The following is a 17,621-nucleotide window of genomic DNA, read 5'->3' on the forward strand; positions in this document are numbered from 1 at the left end:
AAGCGCTTAGTACAGTGCTCTGCACATAGTAAGCGCTCAATAAATACGATTGATGATGATGATGATGGTAGGAGGTACCCAGGTCCATCATCTCAAGCTGCCAGCTGGCTTTGTTATAGTCCAAGGCAGCAAGGAGCAAGGAAGAATTTTACTCTTTCAAAAACGCACCAGCCTTAAAAAAGGGTGCAAAAAAGCATAGTTTCTAACACACCCAAACTGAGACATCATAAATGAGGATAGAACAGTGCAGTTAAAATGTACAGTAATGTTGGGAGGGCAGAGGGGGGGTGGACAGAAGGACTTGGGAGCAATTGCCCAAACCTTCCTCTTCGTGCTGTCCCAGCTCAGTATGGAATGGAGAAGACCAACCCCAATGATGTGAATACACCATCGTAAAAGGAAGGCTGGTATCTAGGCCAACACGGTGGGTCAAAGAAATAAGGTAAGCGAATACAGGAAAGAGTGAGGAGAGCGGGGAGACGGGCATTAGAAGGGTAAGGAAGTGAGGGCAAGGGTGAAAGATTACAGAGAGGGAAGGGGAGGGGCAAAAAGCAAAAAGAAGAAATGGAAAAGTTGAGGGGTGTTAAGACAATGGGTGAGTTGGTCCAAACAAACTTACCATTATCATTTTGACCCGCTGAGTAACAGGATTTGGCTTATTTTCTTCTTCCTCTAAAACACGGGCAAAATGACTCAGCTGCCAGATGGGACGGCCCTCGCGACTCTCCCGAGAGAGCTACACAAAGACCACAGGTTGTGTTAGACTTAAAGAGCTGTACTAACAGGACTAACAAGAAAAGATGTGGGAAACATGGCCGAAACCACCGGCACAACCCTTACCTCTAGAACCAAGGATACACAAGCGGGAAAGAAAGTCATGAAGACAAAGTAGTTGGCGAGAACAGACATGCAACCAAAGCAGCACATTATTTCCAGTTGTCGGACACCTAATGACGGGGAAAAAGATGTTTCCAGTTAGCAAGACAACATACCTCCCCTTACACTAACAAAACAATTTTTAAGTGATTAGTAAATCACTTAAATTAGTAAATCACTATATAACTCGAATTTTTTCTTGTTCACAAACATTCATACAGACGGAGCTCTTGAACACTGCAATTGTTTTATCTCTTCTCAGCCAAATTTAAGACGACTCTAACATCTGGGTCCCCCTCTCCAGATCGCACCTGGAGAGTTTCCAGTACTCTACCGGTCTCGGCTACAGGAGGGAGAGTCAAGCAGAGATGTAACCTTTCCATTGCTTGCTTGGGCAGTGGCTAGCGAGTGGAAGGCAATCTGCTACAAGTCAAAACTCCCCAGTGCTGGGCAGCAGCGGTATGGGAGAGAGTCAAGAGCGGAGACTTAAGTTTACTGTACGGAAGAAGGTAATGGGGAACCACTTCTGCATTTTTAATCAAGAAAACTCTATGGATACACTGCCAGAATGATTGCAGATGGAGGTTGGGGTGGTCTGGGAGCGATGTGTCCATGGAGTCGCTATGGATCAGAGATGACTTGACGGCATAAGACAAGACAACCCCTGGGTAAAGGCAGAATGGGGCAAACCTGCAGCGCCAAACTTTGGAGAGCAATAGAAACGTAATTCTGGAAGCCACGGCTAAGCCGTCCTCACGCCCTCATGACCCAGCAGATCCTCCATCGTTTCTAGGTCAGAGTGCCGAAGTATAATTCTTTGTTGAGCCTGTTTGACCGGTACCCGTGATCTTGGAACCGGGAAGCTTCCCCACGGGTCCAGGGAAACACCTCCACATTCTCCGGGAGGCTCCGGAGAAGGGTGACCCCAGCCGTCGGACATGGGGCTCCAGCTGCAGGTGTACAAACCAAAAATGAAACCCTGACTAGGGCAGAATGGTTGGAGATAGCCAACGGACACGGCTGCTTCCCTTAGCTGTGTCCGGAGCCACTGGGCGGGCTACCCTATGGTGAAAAGAGGTCTGACAATCTGATAAAAGCATAGCTTAATGGTGTCGTTAATTAAGGACACAATTAGCAAGCCCTGTACTACGCACTGGAGTAAAATATCAGATGGTCAATTCAGACACTCCAACAGAGGCGAAGTTGACTTTCAATATACCATCCGCAGCTTCCTTAATAGCTCTTAACTTTTGGCTGGTTTTGATTTGATCACGAACAGTTTGGAAAGCAATGTTACGTACTTATCAGGCAGCTAAAGTCAATACCAAAAGTATAATCCATCCGATCGTTTCACAGGTTTGTTATTTGGCAGTTCAAAATCCAAAGAAAATTTGTGCCTAATGCTAAGATACACTTAAAGATTTCAAATGCCCGTAAGGGGGACACCACCACTCAAAACTTAAATATTTGTTTGTGTTACATGACATGTAAATCAAGCCTTTAAAGAACACTGGAACTTCTGCTTCCAAAGCAGGTGTCTTTCATAAAAGCCATAAACGGAATGAAACAGAGCTTCGCTGAGGCGATTTAGGAGTGATTTCAGAAGTGCTCTTTTCTCCGATACTTCCTCCCAGCCGACATTTTGCATATAAGATGAGGTCAGCAGATTTCTTAAAACATCACTGCTTTGCTAACAGTTCTGTCTACTGTACAGCTACCCACTTCTCTCTAAACCCAGAAGTCTTTCTCGCTTTTCGAAATGATTAAATAGCCCTTCACCACCTCATGGTTAATTACTATAATAAAGATCAAATGGCTCATCTCATGATCCCTATCATTTGTTACAAAACATCACTGTTGCAAAGGGAGGTGCCAATGTCATTTCCTCCTTCTGGTTGTAAAATCCTCCTGCTTCCTTCCGGAGAACATCCTTTTAATGCAATCCCTGGAGATTACCTCCCACCTGGATCACTGTGACTTATCTTTTAACTGGTTTCTCTTCCAACCAGTCCAAAAGCCAATGATGTGCCTTTCCCACCTTTCAGAACTCCAACTGAAAAATCCTTTGCTGCTTTCCTGGCACTTCTTGCATCCTATTAGGAAGGTCCACCTTTGGTTTCCTCCCAGAATTTCCCTACTTTTCCCAAACTCTCATATACTCTACTCTAGTCCAGCTCCTGTAGCCCCTTTCATTCCTCCTCCCACCTCTGTTCCCAAATCACCTCCCACTTCACAATCAATAGAAAGAAGTGAAGGACCCAGCCATCCTCCAGTTATCTTCCAACACCTGGAGTAACATCAACACACACATATACCTAGCCTCCCTCAGGACTTATGTATATGTATAGTCATAAAGTCAACTTGTTTTGATCATTCCTTTCATAATCATTTTCATGTCTGCCTCCCCTGCTAGAGCATAAGCTCCTTGGGGACAGGGAACAGGACTCCTGCTTCTACTTTCCCAAGTGCTCGGTATAGTGCATTGCAGCCGATACTCAAATGCTTTTACTACTACTATGCTGAGCACTTTTACACATGATGTTTTTAAAAAGAAACGTCAATAAAAGCGGGAAAAAAAAGCATGCTTGGTCTTCTACTACATAAACTTCTACGATGCAGAAAAGTGCCTTCTGCAGTGCCCTGTGATGTAAGTTTACAAAGAGTGGATGGCAGCAGCCTAACAACAAGAGGCTACTTGGGCTCACCCCAAGATTTAATCTCAATGATAAACAGAAGAAAAAAAAAAAAAAAAGACCCATTCCTGCATGGTGGACCTAGGCAGGTCAACCTCTCAGAAGTGAAAATCTTGGAGGCAGATTGCAAAATCTTCACCCAACTCTCACCCTAAAAACTTCAGTGGGGCAGGCTACAAAAAAGTTTTTACTGATTTATAAAGCTTAAAAGAATTTTATAACAACTTTGGTCAATCTGACGTATACAACAAATGGAACCTCAGCCAAGCATACGAAAGCATTTCTCAATAGGTTTTTACTTCTTAAAGTTCAAACCGCTGGCCTTCAACTGTAACAGCCCTCTTTTCTGGGCTGTTTAGATTTCTAAATTTCTAAATTACTAAATCTATGGAATGACTGCAGAGATTGTACTTGTAACCCTGGCCCTGAGTAACTTTCAGCGAACATGGTTTTGAGGAGCCTCCCTAGGTAGAACATGACAGAATCAGGTTGCAAACATCTCGGGAGGTTAAAACTTGAAGTGGTACACAACTTTGTACATACATTCTACAAATTCCAATTCCCTTCTTAGCCAAGCCAAATGACCGGAAGCACCGAGCCACCACAACCCTATGAATTGTGATCACTCAAGGTAAGCAAGGAAAACCTGATACCGACCTGACATAGTTCCAACCCCAATAACCAGGCATTCAACAACAGCATCAAGGGTGAATGTAGGGCCTAGAATGGCCATTCCTCGGGCTATGTTTTCTCTTACTTCATCCTAAAATAAAAAAAAAAAACCAAAAAAATCAGTCCGCATCAGGATAAGCAAAAAGAAAAAGTGAACTCTTCATCATCTACTACACAATTCATACACCATCTTGCCCTCACTGCTTCCAGAAGACGTTGCTGTTTGGCCAGGGCTCTCTGACCACATCTGGTCTACTGTGGCATCTTTGGTCACTGCCCTGCCCAGGTGACATCATTTAGCTTTGTGTTGTCCGTATATAGATCGGGTTGCGTGTACGGCTTCCCTGGGGCAGGCTCGTCAGTCCATGATGCTATATTGCTAGATTGTCGTAATTGTTGTATTGTACTTTCCCAAGTGCTTAGTACAGTGCTCTGCACACGGTAAGTGCTCAGTAAATACAACTGACTGGCTGACTGAGCTGATTCTGTGAAACAGCTTACAATCATCATCATGACCTCTTCAGTGTGTGTCTCTGAGGCCAACATCTGCAAACAGTTATTTAAATGATTGTGACTAGGACTCTGGATGATGCTTGAAGCTAAGCTGGAAGGGTTTTTTCCAGGGGAGCAAGAAGAGGATTCTGATACCTACACCTCCCAGCCCCACGCCTGCACAGAATCAACTGAACAGGACTGGGTCCGCTCAAAATCCCTGCTAAATAATAATAATAATGATGGCATTTATTAAGCACTTACTATGTGCAAAGCACTGTTCTAAGCGCTGGGGAGGTTACCCCCACTGGCCGACGGGGAATGGATCAGACGGAGCACCTCCAGCTCCGACGTAGGCGGCCATGAAGCAGTCTCAGAAACTTTTCAGGGTGGCCAAATAGGTAAAATAACTTCCAGAAGGCAAATCTACTAAGGGGATCAAATGCCTATGAAAATCGTATAGAGGTCTTGGGGTTACTCCCTGCACTTCTCTGCTGTCCGACACCCTCAGAGCTCAGGACTGCTCTACCGTGCTGTGATCCGCAGCCACACTGTGATTATGGGAGCATTCCTTCCAAGATATTCCTTGGCAGCTGATCAACAGGAGTAGTCTGACTAGGAGCTTGCCAGCAAAGGAGAACAAGGAGATGCCTCTGTAATTGCTACAATCTGATCTTTCGCCTTTCTTCTTGAAAACTTTTTGGGAGATTCTGTGGTATCGCCTTGGGATTCCATATGCTGAAAAAGAACTTGTGTAAGTATTGAAGCAGAGTGTCCCCACCGTGCTTGTAGAGTGAGTGGGCGTACCATCACGCCTAGGTGCTTTGCCATTTTTCATGGTTCTAACTGATTCGATGGTTGGGACAAGTAACAAAAACACCACTGAAAAAAGGAGGGGGGTGCAGGAAACGGAGACAGTTCACCCTTTTTGCTGTCCTTTGAGTGTCTAGGCTGAGTGTGAATCCAAAGAAAGCTTCTAGCCCTTTTTGAATCTAAGCCCATCCCACATATTCCATATCGCATGCTTTGGTGAGAACCAGTGAGTGAACCCAATGTGAACACCTCAACTACTCATTCAACCCCACTGATCACTCATTAATCTTTCCTTGTAAAGCATACAGAAAGATTCCAAATCTTGTAGTAATAGTATTTATTATGCACTTACTATGTACAGAGCACTGTACTAAGCACAGGAAAAGAATACACAGGTAGGAATGATCCCTGGCCCTCAAAGGGCTCAATAATTCCATCCTAAGGTAGTCTCACCTGACAAGTCTTTTGGCTTTCAATAATCTACTTCAATTCTGACTTGTTTTCCAGTTTTCCCAAGCCAGAAATTTGAGGCTAACATATGTCTTATTTTACTAATGGGCCTGATTACCACTTCTGTTGATTTAATTAAGTGCTTAGTGCGGTGCTCTATAAATAGCAGGTGCTCAACAAATACCATCAATTCAAACAAACTGTGTTTACATTTAATAAGAGAAAAGCTAAACAAGTTAAGAATCCAATAAACAACTCTTACCTGTGAGTTAGAACTGAGGGCAAACTTAGCTAATGCACTAGCTCTGGATAAGTCAATCAGGAGCAGAAAAAAAGGTAGGGCTTCACTGAAAAACAAGATAATCACAGGAGTACTGTAATAATGAAATTAAAGTCATGCCTATTTAAAACAGTATGAGATTAGTCAGTTTCACATATGTTATGTTTTCTAAATCAGAACATTCAAAATCATTTGGATAAAGTCTGATCTCAAGTTGGCATCCATACGACAAGACAAAAATACGGTCAATGTAAAGCAAATGAATTCACCGTTTGGAAGTAGGCATAAGACTTAAAGTACTTACTTCAAGCCAGTCAGTTCTTTATCTAAAAAGTGAATGACTACTGTACTGAAGACAAAGCTTGAGAAGATTGTGAATAGGCCAGCAATACCTAAAAATGACAAATACAAATTTGAAATTCTGCTCTTTTATTTCACAAGTACAAAAGCAGCAACATTTGGTCTTTTATTACCTTTTTAATGGGAAGGAGAGAGCTACTGCTATATGAACTTAATGATTTGCAAGTAGTAATGAATATTTCTGACAAAGAACAAGGAAACGAACAAGGAAAAATGATTGTTAACTAACTTACGACTTAGGACACTGGTGAAAGGGATAGTTTTTGTCCAAGTCTATATGTAATTCAGGCGACAAAAAAAGGCCAGTTTTGGCCTGAATCATTCAATTAATTCTGATCTTTCTCTCACCCAAAATGTTAACATGGTGTTTTTTCCATTTGGATTAAAAAGATGTTTGACAACTCAAGCACAAACTGTTACTGAATGCAACATCTTGCTCATTTCTCTTATGAGAAATTATTCAATAGCTTTTTATGCATGTCATCTGAATGCGGTTACAGAAAATACAATTTTCTCCCGATATTACCAGGGTGTCAGCAATTTATCCATGAATTGAGCCACTTCAACCAATGGGATTGAGATTATTTCCCTTATAATAACTAATTTTATTTACTTATTGTTAACAACCTCCCAACTCATTCATTTTAATTTTTCTGAAGTTTGAAATCTTATTTTTCCCAAGGTCATTGATTGATTCTAGTTCTGAAATTAATTTTGTGAACATCAATAGTTAAAATACTTTTTTTTTTTGGCAATTAAAATGAAATGAGGGGAAATCATCAGGGCTTCAGTGCTTGCAATGAGGGAGGATGCCAACCAGGAGGGCCTGAAAGCATTCTCCAAATATTCAGGGGTTACACAGGCCTGCTGACCAGAGACATTTGAGTCAATGGACGAACTGGGCATTTACTGAGGGTTCGTTGCACAGGACTTTTTCCCTTTCCCCACAGCCACCAGGGACGTCTCGTCAGCAATCCCTTTTTTTTCTTATGTTATTTGTTATGCACTTACTATATACCAGGCACTGCGTTAAGCACTTCTTCAACCTCCATCACCTTACCTACCTGGTTAAAAATACTCTCAAAACTACCAAGACCCATGTGCCTCCAACTGGCCTTACTGTGGATAAACCATCACACTCCCTTATTTCTCTCACTAGAATGATATCCGAATCATCCCATTTCTTATATTCTTTCTCCCGTCCAGTATTTCTGGGCATCAACCATTTTTGCTCTTTGGGGTGACTGGAGAAAAGAAGGAGAGTGTTTTCCTACTACTTCCAATAGTCTCAAAATTGAGAGAGCCCACAAAAATGATCCTGCCCTCTAACACCAACCTGGTCTAGGTGAATAGACCGCGGGTCAAAGAGTCAAAACAACCTGGGTTCAAATCCCGGCTCTGCCACTTGTCTGCTCTGTATCCTTGAGCAAATCACTTAACTTCTCTGTGCCTCCGCTGCCTCATCGATAAAATGGAATTAAGACTGCAAGCCTCACGTGGAACATTGGCTGATTATGTTCTATCTACCTCAGTGCCTGGCACATAGTAAAGGCTTAACAAATACAATAAAAAAAAAATATCCAACAGAATCAAACCTAATGGTGGTGTTCTGTTCAAATTGATTTTAGGCCAGGAGAATGCCTTGAGCTCCTCTGCCTCTATACACTGAAAAGTCCATGAAGATTTCCCATAAATGCCTATTCCAGCCCTGGAAGAGTATAAAAGATCACTAGCAGCAGCAGCAGAGAGAGGCCCCAGCCTCTCCCTTACCAGTGAAGCTGAGGCCTGCAGCCTTGGAGAGAACCACCCCACCTTGGGTCTTTCCAATGGTCCCAGCACCACGAAACTTTTCGAATGTCAGGAAGGCCGTGGCCATAAGACTGAGCCATGAGAAGTCTGAACCTCTACTCCTGTGGCCAAAGGACACTGACTGTTCTTTCTCTATTTATTACTCTCCCTGTCTTCTATTTTGCTTTTGTGCCTTTATCGTCTCATCTTTCCTTATGTGTCTGCTGCCAATTCCCTCTCCCCTCTCTATTCTTAGATTGGGAGCCCTGTAAAGGTACAGACGATGTCGAATTCTCACTACTGTATTTTTTTTCCCCAAGCCTGAGGATGGTGTTTAGAACACAGAAGTACTTAAGTACTTTAACTACAACTAGGTAGTTTCACTGGGGATCCAACTTTGAAAAAGATTAATTTTTCAATCATTTAGAGATAGGATCACAGTTTTGCAAGGTGCTAAATTGTGTAAATGAGCAAACACCTGATTCAGAGGTTATCCAGTCTTTTTCATGGTATTTGTTGAGCACTTGCTAATCAGGTTGGACACAGTCCATGTCCCACATGGGGCTAATGGTCTTAATCTTCATGGTCTTAATCCCTTAATCTTAATGGGGTCTTAATCCCCCTTGGTCAGATGAGGGAACTGAGACCCAGAGAAGTTATGTGACTTACCCATGGTCACACAGCAAAGTTTTTAAATGATCACTTGAGATGAAGACACTCCACTCTCTCTTGGGAGCCTGTTTAATTGCTTGAAAATCTCCCTGAGGGCCCATAGGTTCTTCCTTACATTCAATCCTCCTGTTTGTTTGGACCTCAATGGACATGGAGGGCAATTTGTCTGTACCCTTCACCTACAGAAAGAAAATCAAATCCTCCCCTTTGTTTTCTCTTCTCTGGGTAAACCAACCCTAATTATTTTACTTTTCTTTGTAAAAACCTATTTTCTCCTCATGTTCATTGCTCGTGGCTTTCTCCAGTTTCTCTACATGCTTTTTCATAAGCCACAGGACCACGATAAAATGTGTACTATTATGCACCTCACTTTTTAACAAAAACTGTAATGACCTGATATTAAGTAAAGAACAATGCATTTAGAAACCCTTACCCAAGATATATTTTGATCCAAGCTGTCTTAGATTCTGGAACTGGAAGTAAATGTAAAGGATTGCTATGCAACGTGTGATGGTCAAGATTATGATATCGCTACTCAAAACATCCTCCTGGGGGTAGAGGAAAGAAACAAATATTAAAATGTGTTAACGAACAGACATTTTTCATGATCAAGTTTCTGAACTACAAAAAAAGGGTCAAAACAGCGACTCTCCATTTCATTAATCCTCTATGGGTTTGAACTGAACTCAGTTTGAAGTCTACAATTACGGTGAGCCAGGAACTGCTCCTCGTTAAGTATTTGTAACACCCCTCAAGAAAATGTGAGTATATTACTTGTTCCCTTATATTTTCACCATCACCCACCCCTCCTTTAAATGCCATTTATTTCTACAGTGTTAGCTAAATCTTAAGGTCCTAGTACCTTTATGCACAGTATTATAATCCTATTTTTAAAAAGTCAGGTCTAAACAAATGTAGGCTTTTTACAAAGTTGACAAATCCTTATCGCGCTCATCTAACTTACCTCTTCAAGCTTTGGACATTCATAATTCCAGCCACATATCTTATCGTTACCAGTGAACATGTTCATGGACATCATACAGATGGTAAATGTTACGGTCCCCACGATGACCTCCCAAGGATGGGATGCCACAAAGAGGCCATGCATCCGGAAGAGTCTGGACAACATTTTGGGCTCTGGATCTCTTGTCCTAGAAGATACACCAAATAAGAACCCTCAGGTCAAAACACTGTTGGGGAAAAAAAAGATATTTCCAAAAACAGTACTTTATATGCTTAAGGGGCTGGGTTCTGTCTTTTCCATGACTTTGCTCTGGATTCATCATCAGGTAAGGCACCTACAGACCCCTGAATACTAACTAATAATGCTCCTTTATGTAACAGAAAGACAAATTCATTTTACTCAACTCGATCAGTAGCAGCCATTTTTTAACAGTACAAATTGAGCATTGGAAGAGTAACTGTATTAGAAATCTGCTAACCCTCCCCAAAGCATTCCCATCAATCTTGAAAATTCAGAGGCTGTCTGATGACTTCACCCTTTTGAACCTGCAAGTAAGAACCGAGGCATACAATGAGGTGAGCAGCTAAAACAATGAGGCTAACACAACCAGCTCCCAGACAGAAATACTTCTCCTCTGCAGGCTGAATTGGTGATCATTCAGGCAATCAATGGCATTTATTGAATGCTTACTGAGTGCAGAGCACTGTATTTATATTAATGTCTAGACTGTGAGCTTGTTGTGGGCAGGGAACATGTCTACCAACTCTGTTATATTGTACCCTCCCAAGCGCTTATTAAGTGCTCTGCCCACAATAAGCACTCAGTAAATACCATTGATTGATTACTTTGGAGAGTACAATATAACAGAGTAGACAGACAAATTCCCTGCCCACAAGGTGCAGGAGAGAAGTAAATAAATTATGGCTATGTATGTAAGTGCTGTGAGGCTGAGGTGCGGGGAGGGGATGAATATCAAATGCTTTCACTTTCATCCTGCCTGGGCAGTTTAAGGTGAGGACATGAAAGAAGAAAATTAAAGCGGAAACCAGGAGGAAAGGGAAATTTTATAAAACAGTCCTAATCAACCGTACCTATGCAGTGCCTAATAGGTAGCGAGCACGGTACTGATGGCCATTTCTGCTAAACAGCACCATGGTCTAAATGACATTCTCCATCCAATTGGCATGATTTCTTTCCTTCCCTCACTACTACTACAAGTGAAGTCACTATATCAAATTTAGACGTCACCATTTCCTTACTCTCCTCCATTTTCAAGCAAATGTACAATATTTTCTTCCACATATAAAGCAATTTAAAAGGACAACTAGGATTTTTAGCCCTAACAAATCATTCCCCTAGCTTTGCATTTAAGGTTGCCTTAGTCTTCTACTAAAATTCACCTTTTGGCATTCCTACTACAAAAAAAATCATTTAGTCTAAATTTTCCATTCTTAGATTCTACAAGGAACTGAAAAGAGTTGTGATATTAATATACACCAAGAATGCAATATGTATGAGCATTAAGCAAATTCTGAAGGGCGGACTGTGATTAAAATAAAACAAAAAATTCAGCAAATTTGGGCCTAAGTGGTTTACAACTTCAGATTATTATTTTTAAAATTCTCACTAGTTCTTCCAAATACCTTAAGGTTGCAGATGCAAGTGATTTTACTGCCTAGTCACTCTTCAAAAAAACAGCCTGAGATGTTTCTGAGGTATTTTTTAAAATGGTACATTAAGTGCTTACTATGTATCAGACACTGTACAAAGCACTGGGGCAGGGTGATAATCAGGTTGGACACTTTCCCTGTCCTACACAGCGCTCACAGTCTTAATCCCCACTGTACAGATGAGGGAACTGAGGCACAGAGAAATGAAGTGACTTGTCCAGGGTCATAAAGCAGACAAATGGTAGAGCTGGAATTAGAACCCAGGTCCTCTGACTCCCCAAGCCCATGTTCCTTCCTCTTGGCCTCACTGCTTCTCTAATGAACTACTGGACTTCTCCAAAGGACTATTAATTATTTAAATCTCCTTCAAAATAAATTCATGGGATTTTTGAAGACCATTTTTATTATACACTCAGATCTCCCATTAAGTGTATTTACTGCACATTTGGTAGGAAAATGCAATTCGGGAATTACAGAACATTCTTATTATTATGGTGTTTGGTAAGCACAACTATATCTCAAGCAGTGTTCTAAGCGCACACAGTAAGCGCTCAATAAATACGATTGAATGAATACAAGTTAATCAGGTTGGACATAGTCCCTGTCCCACATGGGGCTCACAGACTAAGAAGGTGATAGAAGAGGCAGTGAATCCCCATTTTACAAATGAGGAAACTGAGGCACAGAGAAATTAAATGAGTTGCCCAAGGTCACACAGCAGACAAGCGGCAGGGCCAGGATTAGAATCCAGGTCTTCTGACTCCCATGCCCAGCCTCTTTCCATTCAGCCATGCCATACCTCTTCTGACAATGCATTATATATGTATATAAGTTTGTACATATTTATTACTCTATTTATTTATTTTACTAGTACATATCTATTCTATTTATTTTATTTTGTTAGTATGTTTGGATTTGTTCTCTGTCTCCCCCTTTTAGACTGTGAGCCCAATGTTGGGTAGGGACTGTCTCTATATGTTGCCAACTTGTACTTCCCAAGAGCTTAGTACAGTGCTCTGCACACAGTAAGCGCTCAATAAATACAATTGATTGATTGATGCACAACTTTCTCCACAGAATCCTATGCAGGGGTCAGAAGAAACAGTTATAGGCCTGCACACGGCAGAAGTGCCAGTTTTCCTTAATACGGTACCTGAAAGTAAAAGCCTAACGTAAAAGTACATATTTATCTCCCATTTCTTTGCCCCCGCCTCCATCCACTCAGCTTGTAAGAAATGATAAACACCACTTACAACCAACTCCACATCTGATTGATTTAATATTTTATCTTGTTCCAAAGCCACAAATCCCCCCAAAAAATTGTAAATATTTTACATATACTGCTAACCCTATTTTTAATCCTCCACACGAGCCCTGAGCCCAGTGCTTAGAACTGGCACATAGAAAGCGCTTAATAAATGCCATCATAATCATGGAATATCTATAACGAAAAAGCTGTCCAGAACACACAATCCCTCCTAGCTGTCGTATTAAAGAAGCAAGATAAAGTTTACATGTAGCAAAAGAACAACAGTGCACACACGTTAGTGGCTATTTTGCTGTGATGCTTTTTTTCATTGTTTTTTCATTCTTATATACAGCATGCCAAAACGGACAGAATTAAGATTTCCTGGGTTTTGGTCCTAGGCTCACAACGTTACGGGAGTTACGAGATAACCAACTCAGACACAGTCCCTGCCCCACGGTGATTTGCAATCTAAGAGGGGTAGGGAGGACAGGTATCTTATTCCCTATTTACAGATGAGGAGACAGAGAGGTTGATTCGCCCAGGTTCACTCAGCAGGTCAGCGGCAGAACCAGAACCCAGAGCTCCTCACCCAGTCCCAGGTTCTTTCAGTCAGGTCCTGCAGCTTTATTGGAGACTCAGCATAATAAAGTTTTTTTTAAATCATTTTTATATTAACTCATGAGGAGCAGAAGACAACTGCGGTTTCAAAAATGATGTAAGTAAATGCTCCATTTAATATCTTGTTTGTCTTGTAGGTTCCCAGTTGGTTCAATCAGGATGGAGTCTAGGATACGTGTTTAAAGAGAAGCAGTAGGTTAGGGAAAGAACGTGATGAACAGAGATCGGGGAAATCTTCGGGAACCCAAATAGCTGGAAATGTTCGAAAAAGCATTCTAGCGTCCTAGAGTATCACCTGCATCTTTTACGTGCGATTTGGAACTGAAGTGAGAAAAAATTTCTGTCGAAAGTACCGCTGTATATCATTACCAACACCCTAGCTGAAATTGTCAATATGGGCCTCAAAACAGCAAACTTTTCAAAAAAATAAGACTGTTTAAATAATATGCTATTAACTGCTTTCTATGAGGATACAAGGACAGCGCAAAACCATTCTGAGGGCACACACCAGCAAAACCAGAATGTATTACATTTTTCTAGACTTTTTGGTAGGAATTCCATGGATCGGGCTCTATGTACAACCTGAGTATTCCTGAACGGTTTTCTAAAATATGTTTCCAGTATCCTTGGCTGAAGAGGCAAAGGATGTATCCCTAGTGAGCAGGGCAAGGTAGGTGGAAGTCTGGGTTTTGGGAATTTAAACGAAGCAACGTGGCCTACTGGAAAGAGCACAGGCCTGTGAGTCAGAGGACCCGAGTTCTAATTCCCAGCTCTGCGACTTGCCTGCTGTGTGTCCTTGGGCAAGTCACTTAACGTGTCTATGCTTCAGTTTCCGCATCTCTAAAATAAAAGATTCAATACTTGCTCTGCTTCCTACTCCTACCTCCTCCAGACTGTAAATTTGTTACGAGCAGGGAACATGCCTGCTAATCCTGTTGGACTGAACTCTCCCACGTGCTTAGTACAGTGCTCTGCACACAGTAAGCACTCAATAAGCGACCACTGATTGATCGATTCTTAGACTATGGGACGGAGATGGTGTCTGACCTAATAAACTTGTATCTACCCCAGAACATAGTGCAGAGCTTTCAATCAATCATATTTACTGATACTTTATTTATGTGCTTATTTATGATGATTTATTTATGAGCTTTGCACATAGTTAAGTGCTTGATACTACCATTATTTTTATGAAGCAGCTTGGCCTAGTGGAAGGAGCACAGGCATGGGAATCAGAGGACCTCGATTCAAATCCCAGCTCTGCTTCATGTCTGCTGCATGACCTTGGGTAAGTCACTTAACTTCTCTATACCTCAGTTTCCTCATCTGTAAAATGGAGATTCATCATCTGTTCTCCCTCCTACTTAGACTGTTAGCCCCATGGGGGACTTGATTATCTTGTATCTCTACCCCAGAATTTAATACGGTGCTTGAAAACATAGCAAGCACTTAGCAAGTGCCTTAATTATTACTGTTATTATTACATTTTAGCCCCTGGGTCTCTTTAGGAGAAAAGATGTGCAGCATGGCATTTGAAGCAGACCACATTTCCAGGTTGAACTCTAATCCTTAATGTGTATAAATCGTGCTTGCTTCCTGTTTTAGGCAACAGTATGATGTAATCCCCTGTCATTCTGCCTGAAGCAGCATGTTGTATAGATGAACAAAACAAAATCTGTTTTTGAAGTTGGTGGCTCAATAATTTCTAATGCTACCAACTTGATCCAGTCACTTATCCTACCCCAATGACTACTGCAACAGCCTCCTCGCTGATTTACTTGCCTCCTTTCTCTCCCCACTCGGGTCCATATTTCACCCTGCTTCCTGGATCATTCTCCCCAACCAACTGCTACTCCGCACATCTCCCCACTCCTCAAAAAACCCCAATGTTGCCAAACCATCTCCAGAGCAAACCAACACCTTACTATCGACTTTAAGGCACTCAACCAGCTTTTCCCCCTCCCACTACATCCAGCCCTGACACTTCTCTCCTCTACCAGCAACCTACATGGGACCTTGATCTCGTCTCTCTTGCTGCCGACCTCTCATTCAAGTCCTCCCCCTCTCCCCTTCATATTCCACAGACTCTCCCCATCTTCAAAGCCCTATTAAAATCATATTTCCTCCAAAATCCTTCCCTGACTGACCTCTCACTTCCTCTCACCCTATCCACCCTCCCTTCCGTGTCACCTATAAATTGGGCCCGTACCCCTTACGCACTTTGATACTTGCCCCGCCCCAGAGCACAAATAAACACATGCTTATACTCTGCCAAACTTCCCCAATCTGCAATTTACCAAGTACATGGTAAAGATCCTTGAAGGCAAGGATCGTGTCTACCAACTTTATTGTACTGTACTCTCCCAAGTGCTTAGTCCAGACCTCCGCACACAGAAAACGCCCACTCAGTACCACTGACTGATTCTAGGCCTCACATAGCGTCATCCTAAACAAGAATGGGACCGATTTCGGCATATTTTTAGCACTAGTGAACGGTGGCTACAGGAATCCCGCTTGATTACAAAAGAGGAAACGCAGCACGGCCTGGTGGAAAAAGCCCGGACCTAGGAATCAGGAGACCTCAATTCTAATCTTCTGCCACTTGCCTGCTGTGTGACCTTGGGCAAGTCACAACTTCCCAGGGCCTCGATTTCCTCATTTGCAAAAAGTGGACTAAACACCTGTTCTCCCACTCCTTAGACCTTGAGCTTCCTGTGGGGCAGGGACTGTGCCCCATCTGCCTAGACTGTATCTACCCCAGTGCTTAGTACATAGGTATTTCACAGATAATGAATCATTATTATTAGACAGTTCACTGCTTACTTCTCCCATAACCCTTCATTGATTACGGCCAATTTGGCAACATTGGTCATTCAAGGCTGTTATGTCAAACAGTGAGGCATTTAGGGAAAAAAGTAGGGGGAAGATATGTCTTTAAACAGCCAGCCCCCAAAAGTTTGCAGGTTCTTGCCCACACTGCTGGTGCAAACTGAGTAATCAAGTTTTATATCTGGGCGGTCAAAGCTGCCACTATTACAGTTATTATGAAACCACCTCGTTTTTATTTGACTCAGTTCTCATGAGCAACTCCCATTTGTCCTGAGTAACTCCCATTTTTCTGCTGTTAATCCGCACACTTACATGCCACTGCCTTCCGTTCTGCTGTCATTAAGATGCCTACCGATTATACGGCAAGCACGAGCCTACCGCAGAACAGGCTGAGGGAACCTGAAAGTTCAATAGGCTGCAATTGCTTTGGTTATTTACTGCAGTGGAAAACAGCCCGGTATGCCGCAAACACAAGATCGATTATTTCCATTCGTACAACCAGCCGAACACGAGATGGATCTTTCCTTCGGGCATGGGCTGTGGCAGGGCCCTAACTGCGGTAGAAAACAGCAGCTGGGCACGGTTTACCGCCCAAATGACACACCTTCAAAACTTTACACCCCACACAATTTCCTCCTAAGAGGGTGTATTCATTCACTCAATCGTATTTATTGAGCGCTCACTGTGTGCAGAGCATTTTATTAAGCACTTGGGAAGTCCAAGTCCGCAACATATAGAGACGGTCCCTACCCAACAACAGGCTCACAGTCTAGAAGGGGAAGACAGACAACAAAACATGTAGACAGGTGTCAAAATTGTCAGAACAAATAGAATTAAAGCTATATGCACATCACTGACAAAATAAATAGGAAAGTAAATATGAACAAGTAAAATAGAGTAATAAATCTGTACAAATATATACACAACTGCTGTGGGGAGGGAAAGGAGGCAGGGCCAGAGGGATGGGGAGGAGGTATCTGGGGGAGGCGGGAAGCTACCCCACAATCATCAGCTTACTTCATTCATTCGATCGTATTTATTGGGCACTCACTCTGTGCTCGGGAGAGTACAAAATAACACTGTCCACAACCAGCTCACAGTTGACTTCCAACAATGTCCCCAATAATAGCCAAGTAAAAACCTGCTGCTCTGTCCTGACCCAAAACCAAGCACTCCTCTACCTTCTTCCCTAAGA

The 17,621-nt window shown here is 42.3% G+C and overlaps 1 protein-coding gene and 1 non-coding gene across 2 annotated transcripts in view; one reads left to right on the top strand and one right to left on the bottom strand.

The window, feature by feature from the left end:
- The window catches only part of HMGCR (3-hydroxy-3-methylglutaryl-CoA reductase), a 41,581-nt gene that overhangs the window by 12,356 nt on the left and 11,604 nt on the right, over positions 1-17,621 (bottom strand). Inside the window, exons 2-8 of the mRNA XM_038765594.1 lie at positions 10,061-10,247; positions 9,530-9,644; positions 6,581-6,668; positions 6,259-6,343; positions 4,227-4,332; positions 841-947; positions 620-736 (exon numbers count right to left, since the gene is read on the bottom strand). Coding sequence (XP_038621522.1) covers positions 620-736; positions 841-947; positions 4,227-4,332; positions 6,259-6,343; positions 6,581-6,668; positions 9,530-9,644; positions 10,061-10,225 — 783 coding nt within the window. The 5' untranslated portion in view covers positions 10,226-10,247. The remainder of the gene's footprint in view (positions 1-619; positions 737-840; positions 948-4,226; positions 4,333-6,258; positions 6,344-6,580; positions 6,669-9,529; positions 9,645-10,060; positions 10,248-17,621) is intronic.
- Positions 1,170-1,307, top strand: LOC119944849. The gene has a single exon (XR_005455996.1). It is a non-coding gene; the product is annotated as a small nucleolar RNA SNORA7 (small nucleolar RNA).

This window comes from Tachyglossus aculeatus, chromosome 23, assembly GCF_015852505.1.
Source record: "Tachyglossus aculeatus isolate mTacAcu1 chromosome 23, mTacAcu1.pri, whole genome shotgun sequence".
Taxonomy (NCBI): Eukaryota; Metazoa; Chordata; class Mammalia; order Monotremata; family Tachyglossidae; genus Tachyglossus; species Tachyglossus aculeatus.